The 8,262-nt window shown below is 44.2% G+C and overlaps 1 protein-coding gene and 1 pseudogene across 4 annotated transcripts in view; both read left to right on the top strand.

The window, feature by feature from the left end:
• The window catches only part of LOC115121613 (cyclic AMP-dependent transcription factor ATF-2-like), a 25,026-nt gene extending 22,376 nt beyond the window's left edge, over positions 1-2,650 (top strand). For all 4 annotated transcript variants that reach the window (XM_065019532.1, XM_065019535.1, XM_065019530.1 and 1 more), the window contains one exon: positions 1,973-2,650. In XM_065019532.1, coding sequence (XP_064875604.1) covers positions 1,973-2,062 — 90 coding nt within the window. In that variant the 3' untranslated portion in view covers positions 2,063-2,650. The remainder of the gene's footprint in view (positions 1-1,972) is intronic.
• The window catches only part of LOC135571428 (trace amine-associated receptor 13c-like), a 12,458-nt pseudogene continuing 6,544 nt past the window's right edge, over positions 2,349-8,262 (top strand).

Here is an 8,262-nt window from a genome sequence, read left to right on the forward strand (position 1 = left end):
TGTTTCAGTCGATATTATGGAGTTAATGTGGAAGAAAGTTTGGCGTTTGGATGAATGAATTTTCGTTTTTTTTTTGGTAATCAAACATGACGCAGAAAACGGACCGATTTCTCCTGCACAAATAATCTTTCAGGAAAAACTGAACATTTGCTATCTAACTGAGAGTCTCCTCATTGAAAACATCCGAAGTTCTTCAAAGGTAAATGATTTTATTTGAATGGTTTTCTGGTTTTTGTGAAAATGTTGCCTGCTGAATGCTAACGCTAATTGCTATGCTAACTATCAATGCTGTTACACAAATGCTTGTTTTGCTATGGTTGAGAAGCATTTTTTTTTAAATGATGACAGTGTTGTTAACAAAAGGCTAAGCTTGAGAGCTAGCATATTTATTTCATTTAATTTGCGATTTTCATGAATAGTTAACGTTGCGTTATGGTAATGGACTTGAGGCTGTAGTCACGATCCCGGATCCGGGATGGCTCGACGCAAGAAGTTAATAAAGACGAATACAGAGAACACTACAAATATACAAAATAATACATTTGAAAACCGAAACAGTCCTGTGTGGTGAAACAGACACGGAAACAATCACCCACCCAGTGAAACCCAGGCTACCTAAGTATAATTCTCAATCAGAGACAACTAACAACACCTGCCTCTGATTGAGAACCATACTAGGCCGAACACAGAAAACCAACGTAGAAAAACAAAACGTAGAATGCCCACCCAACTCACGTCCTGACCAATTCAAACAAACAAACAAATAACACAAATACTAGGGTCAGAACGTGACAGTGACCTTTCTCTAGGCTACCTGCCACCTCCTCTACAAATAAAAGTAAAAAAAATTTAAAATAAAAAATCACAATGTATTAGATGTGTTTGTGTTCGACACCTTTAAATATAAGTATCATTATGACAGAACCCGGCATGTTTTGAATGATATGTGAATATGTAAATGTGTGACTTGTGTACTAACATTACAGTTTTCCGTACGGCATGTAATATGTTGTGTTTGTGTATTTGAATGCTGACGTCTCAATGAACTTCCATGTAAATGGACAATACAGTCTATGGTATTGTTGTGCTAACAGAACCCTCTGGAATCTGAGAGAACAACTACAAACACAAAATAAAATCAAGTTTATTGGTCACGCACACAGGTCTGCAGGTGTTATGGCAGGTGCTGTGAAATTCTTGTGTTACTAGCTCCAACAGTACAGTAGGAATGTGTCAAAAATACAACACAACTGCAACAAATAAACAAAAATAGAAATCAGTAAATAACAATCCACGTAAATATGTTAGTGAGAATATGAATAGGTGGTGTGAATAGACAGAATATCATTTCGAAAAGGAAATGTTACGTACAACGTACAGTGTGGTCCGAAATTATTCACATTAAAGACGAGAAATAACTACTGTATAAAATAAATAATAATTTAAAAAAAAGTGAAATTATATTATTTTATACTAATGCAATTGCTCAGAGAAATATTTAGTTTAACAAGTACAATTATTTTCTCCCAAAAAGGTAAGGGTACAACTTGGCACCTTTTAAATATTCTTACAAATAAAGTAGTCAAAAGGTTATTATTTAGTCCCATATTCTTAGCATGCATTGACTAAATCAAGTTGGAGACTCTACATGTCACGACTTCCACCGAAGTCATTTCCTCTCCTTGTTTGGGCGGTGTTCGGCGGTCGTCGTCACCGGTCTTCTAGCCATCGTCGATACACTTTTCATTTTCCATTTGTTTTGTCTTGTTTTCCTACACACCTGGTTTCCATGTCCCTCATTAAGTGTTGTGTATTTAACCCTCTGTTCCCCCCCATGTCCTTGTGTGGAATTGTTTGTTCGTAAGTGCTTGTGTACTATGTTACTGTTGCACGTCGGGTTTTAGGTTCTTTTTTTATTGCCGTTGGTTTTAAAATTAGACTGCTCCGGCTATTACCTATTTCTGCTCTCCAGCTTCTGACTTCACTGCCACCAGTTCCGCAACCCTTACAGAATTCCTCACCTGCCATATGGAGTCAGCAGGAGCAGGTGCCCCTGGTATAGGGGTCGAGGAGCGAGTCCTGGAGCAAGAGGCGATGATCCACCGTCTCGGCGCCACCATGGACCGCGTTGTCCAAACCATGGACCGCTGGGAGAGGCAGGGAGTTCCTCCAGCGCCTCCCCCAGCACAACAGAAGCCTCCACTACTCACTCCCCCTGCACCCGGTTCCAGTGGGATTCACCTCACACTCCCCGGGGAGTATGATGGGGAGTATGGTGGCTCCTTCGGGCCGTGAGAGGGGGTCCGCCCTCATCTCCTGTCTCTCGGGGAAAGCCCTGGAGTGGGCCAATGCCGTGTGGGTGGATGGAGCTGGACAACTTTGAAGAGTTCACCCGTCGTTTCCAGGCATTCTTCGACCACCCGCCCGAGGGCAGAGTGGAGGGTGAACGTCTTTTCCACCTACGGCAGGGAACGAGGAGTGCACAGGAGTTTGCTTTGGACTTTGGGACCCTGGCCTCCGGAGCGGGACGGAACGACAGGGCCCTGATCGACCACTATCGCTGCAGTTTGCACGAGGACGTCCGTCGAGAGTTGGCCTGCAGGGACACCACCCTCACCTTTGACCAGCTGTTGGACCTGTCCATTCTACCCGCGGACGTCCAGATCGGGGTCTGTTCGTTCCATCCCCCAGCACCACCGCTCCGATGCCCATGGAGTTGGGTGGTGCTGCGCTCAGGGAGACCAGAGGAGGTTCCGTCTCATACGCCATCTGTGGCCACAGAGGTCACACTGCCGGTCGGTGCTGGGTTGGTTCCTCTGGGGGTCGAGGCAGCAGACAGGGCACTCTGACGTCACCCTAGGTGAGATGGCACCATTCTCACCCAGAGCCCTTTGTTGCACACATGTTTTTGTTCGTTACTTTTCCTGAGTTTTCCCCACATTCCCAGCATAAAGGCGCACGTCGATTCAGGCATGGCTGGGAATTTTATTGACAGATAATTTGCCCATAGTTTAGGGATCCCCATCGTTCCTGTGGCTATGCCCTTCCCAGTTCATGCCTTAGATAGTCGACCATTAGGGTCAGGGTTGATTAGGGAGGTCACCGCTCCTCTCGGCATGGTGACGCAGGGGGGTCACACAGAGAGAATCTGTCTCACCACATTCTTATCGGCAGACTCAACAGCTGTGGTTTCTCAACTGACTGCCTTGCCTGGTTCACCAACTACTTCTTAGACAGAGTTCAGTGTGTCAAATCGGAGGGCCTGTTGTCTGGACCTCTGGCAGTCTCTATGGGGGTGCCACAGAGTTAAATTCTTAGGCCGACTCTTTTCTCTGTATACATCAATGATGTTGCTCTTGCTGCTGGTAATTCTCTGATCCACCTCTACGCAGACGACACCATTATGTATAGTTCTGGGCCTTCTTTGGACACTGTGTTAACTAACCTCCAAACGAGCTTCAATGCCATATGACTCTCCTTCCAAGGCCTCCAACTTAAATGGAAGTAAAACTAAATGCATGCTCTTCATCTGATCGCTGCCCGCAGCATCACTACTCTGGATGGTTCTGACTTAGAATATGTGGACAACTACAAATACCTAGGTGTCTGGTTAGACTGTAAACTCTCCTTCCAGACTCACATTAAGCATCTCCAATCCAAAATTACATCTAGAATCGGCTTCCTATTTCACAGCAAAGCATCCTTCAGTCATGCTGCCAAACATACCCTCGTAAAACTGACTATCCTTGACTTTGGCGATGTCATTTACAAAATAGCCCCCAACACTCTACTCAGCAAATTGGATGCAGTCTATCACAGTGCCATCAGTTTTGTCACCAAAGCCCCATATACTATCCACCGCTGCGACCTGTATGCTCTCGTTGGTTGGCCCTCGCTTCATATTCGTCGCCAAACCTACAAAGCCAATTCCTCCTTTGGCCGCCTTTCCTTCCAGTTCTCTGCTGCCAATGACTGGAATGAATTGCAAAAAACACTGAAGCTAGACACTCATATCTCCCTCACTAACGTTAAGCACCAACTGTCAGAGCAGCTGACAGATCACTGCACCTGTGCATGGCCCATCTGTATATACCCCATCCAACTACCTCATCCCCATACGGTTATTTATACATTTTTGCTCCTTTGCACCCCAGTATCTCTACTTGCACATACATCATTTGCACATCTATCACTCCAGTGTTTAATTGCTAAATTGTAATTATTTCTCCACTATGGCCTATTTATTGCCTTACCTCCCTTGTCTTACCTCATTTGCACACACTGCTTATAGCCTTTTTCTATTGTGTTACTGACTGTATGTTTCTTTATTCATTGTTTAACTCTGTGTTGTTGTTTGTTTCGCACTGCTTTGCTTTATCTTGGCCAGGTCGCCATTATAAATGTAAAAGTTTGAATGGAGAAGACACATTTTGGAGGAGTTTTTACTGTCGACAGTAACACAAATATTTGCATTTTGAGTGTGCATTGTCCAGATGAGCATTTCCAAGTGATCTAGGAAAGTAACAGCTTATTTAAATTTCACAACAAAAAAAAAAGGACCCCGAATCATTTTCTAATATTTAACACGTGGGAGTAAGGATTAGTAAATAGCGAGCAAAATGTAAATGCCTTACAAATGTTTAAATACTGATTATTATAAAGTGTTACCAAATTAGGTCATACATATTAATGCCCCATAGGTGACATTCACAATCACAGGATTTTGTGGAAGGTATGTTTACTGTTACAACACAGTAATCAGAATTGTATTATAGATGGTCCTTGTGCCCAGGGTCTGGGGGCCACCGCTGAAGCTGTTGAGGAGGACTAACTTGATTAAATGGCTAATAGTGAATTATTCCCAAACAGCTGTCAATTCATTGTGACTGGTTCTTTAATAAGTGCTTTTGAGATGATTGATTCAACTAAATGAAATGGAAATTACATGTATTCTTTTGTTGTTTAAATCAGAGAAAACAACACACCAGAAAAGGAAAACAACATTACGGGATGATTGGGTCAGAACACAGTGTTTATTTTTTTTATTTCACCTTTATTTAACCAGGTAGGCTAGTTGAGAACACCTTTATTTAACCAGGTAGGCTAGTTGAGAACACCTTTATTTAACCAGGTAGGCTAGTTGAGAACACCTTTATTTAACCAGGTAGGCTAGTTGAGAACACCTTTATTTAACCAGGTAGGCTAGTTGAGAACACCTTTATTTAACCAGGTAGGCTAGTTGAGAACACCTTTATTTAACCAGGTAGGCTAGTTGAGAACACCTTTATTTAACCAGGTAGGCTAGTTGAGAACACCTTTATTTAACCAGGTAGGGCTAGTTGAGAACACCTTTATTTAACCAGGTAGGCTAGTTGAGAACACCTTTATTTAACCAGGTAGGCTAGTTGAGAACACCTTTATTTAACCAGGTAGGGCTAGTTGAGAACACCTTTATTTAACCAGGTAGGCTAGTTGAGAACACCTTTATTTAACCAGGTAGGCTAGTTGAGAACACCTTTATTTAACCAGGTAGGCTAGTTGAGAACACCTTTATTTAACCAGGTAAATAAGCCAGTCACGGACCAGGATGTCTTGCTCCCAGGCAGACTAAATAACTTTTTGCCCGCTTTGAGGACAATACATTGCCACTGACACGGCCTGCAACGAAAACATGCGGTCTCTCCTTCACTGCAGCCGAGGTGAGTAAGACATTTAAACGTGTTAACCCTCGCAAGGCTGCAGGCCCAGACGGCATCCCCAGCCGCGCCCTCAGAGCATGCGCAGACCAGCTGGCCGGTGTGTTTACGGACATATTCAATCAATCCCTATACCAGTCTGCTGTTCCCACATGCTTCAAGAGGGCCACCATTGTTCCTGTTCCCAAGAAAGCTAAGGTAACTGAGCTAAACGACTACCGCCCCGTAGCACTCACTTCCGTCATCATGAAGTGCTTTGAGAGACTAGTCAAGGACCATATCACCTCCACCCTACCTGACACCCTAGACCCACTCCAATTTGCTTACCGCCCAAATAGGTCCACAGACGATGCAATCTCAACCACACTGCACACTGCCCTAACCCACCTGGACAAGAGGAATACCTATGTGAGAATGCTGTTCATCGACTACAGCTCGGCATTCAACACCATAGTACCCTCCAAGCTCGTCATCAAGCTCGAGACCCTGGGTCTCGACCCCGCCCTGTGCAACTGGGTTCTGGACTTCCTGACGGGCCGCCCCCAGGTGGTGAGGGTAGGCAACAACATCTCCTCCCCGCTGATCCTCAACACGGGGCCCCACAAGGGTGCGTTCTGAGCCCTCTCCTGTACTCCCTGTTCACCCACGACTGCGTGGCCATGCACGCCTCCAACTCAATCATCAAGTTTGCGGACGACACAACAGTGGTAGGCTTGATTACCAACAACGACGAGACGGCCTACAGGGAGGAGGTGAGGGACCTCGGAGTGTGGTGTCAGGAAAATAACCTCACACTCAACGTCAACAAAACTAAGGAGATGATTGTGGACTTCAGGAAACAGCAGAGGGAACACCCCCCTATCCACATCGATGGATCAGTAGTGGAGAGGGTAGCAAGTTTTAAGTTCCTCGGCATACACATCACAGACAAACTGAATTGGTCCACTCACACTGACAGCGTCGTGAAGAAGGCGCAGCAGCGCCTCTTCAACCTCAGGAGGCTGAAGAAATTCGGCTTGTCACCAAAAGCACTCACAAACTTCTACAGATGCACAATCGAGAGCATCCTGGCGGGCTGTATCACCGCCTGGTACGGCAACTGCTCCGCCCTCAACCGTAAGGCTCTCCAGAGGGTAGTGAGGTCTGCACAACGCATCACCGGGTCAAACTACCTGCCCTCCAGGACACCTACACCACCCGATGTTACAGGAAGGCCATAAAGATCATCAAGGACATCAACCACCGAACCACTGCCTGTTCACCCCGCTATCATCCAGAAGGCGAGGTCAGTACAGGTGCATCAAAGCTGGGACCGAGAGACTGAAAAACAGCTTCTATCTCAAGGCCATCAGACTGTTAAACAGCCACCACTAACATTGAGTGGCTGCTGCCAACACACTGTCATTGACCCAACTCCAGCCACTTTAATAATGGGAATTGATGGGAAATGATGTAAATATATCACTAGCCACTTTAAACAATGCTACCTTATATAATGTTACTTACCCTACATTATTCATCTCATATGCATATGTATATACTGTACTCTAGATCATCGACTGCATTCTTATGTCACTAGCCACTTTAACTATGCCACTTTGTTTACTTTGTCTACATACTCATCTCATATGTATATACTGTACTCGATACCATCTACTGTATGCTGCTCTGTACCATCACTCATTCATATATCCTTATGTACATATTCCTTATCCCCTTACACTGTGTATAAGACAGTAGTTTTGGAATTGTTAGTTAGATTACTTGTTGGTTATCACTGCATTGTCGGAACTAGAAGCACAAGCATTTCGCTACACTCGCATTAACATCTGCTAACCATGTGTATGTGACAAATAAAATTTGATTTGATTTGATTAGGTAGGGCTAGTTGAGAACACCTTTATTTAACCAGGTAGGGCTAGTTGAGAACACCTTTATTTAACCAGGTAGGCTAGTTGAGAACACCTTTATTTAACCAGGTAGGCTAGTTGAGAACACCTTTATTTAACCAGGTAGGGCTAGTTGAGAACACCTTTATTTAACCAGGTAGGCTAGTTGAGAACACCTTTATTTAACCAGGTAGGCTAGTTGAGAACACCTTTATTTAACCAGGTAGGCTAGTTGAGAACACCTTTATTTAACCAGGTAGGCTAGTTGAGAACACCTTTATTTAACCAGGTAGGCTAGTTGAGAACACCTTTATTTAACCAGGTAGGCTAGTTGAGAACAAGTTCTAATTTACAACTGTGACCTGGCCAAGATAAAGCAAAGCAGTGTGACACAGACAACAACACAGAGTTACACATGGAATAACATGGAATACACAATAAACAAGCCAATAACACAATAAACAAGTCAAAGAAAGTCTATATACAGTGTGTGCAAAAGGCATGAGGAGATAGGTAATAAATAGGCCATAGTAGCGATGCAAAGGCTAGCTTGAAAAAAGCTGACACGCGTGTATTGGTTCCTGACTTCCCTGAACAGTTGCATATCTCGGGGACTATTCGATGCTATTGTAGTCCGCCCACAGTGTGGTTGGTCTGATGTCTGACAAAAAGTATTT

The sequence above is a fragment of the Oncorhynchus nerka genome, linkage group LG1 (assembly GCF_034236695.1).
Source record: "Oncorhynchus nerka isolate Pitt River linkage group LG1, Oner_Uvic_2.0, whole genome shotgun sequence".
Lineage (NCBI taxonomy): Eukaryota > Metazoa > Chordata > Actinopteri > Salmoniformes > Salmonidae > Oncorhynchus > Oncorhynchus nerka.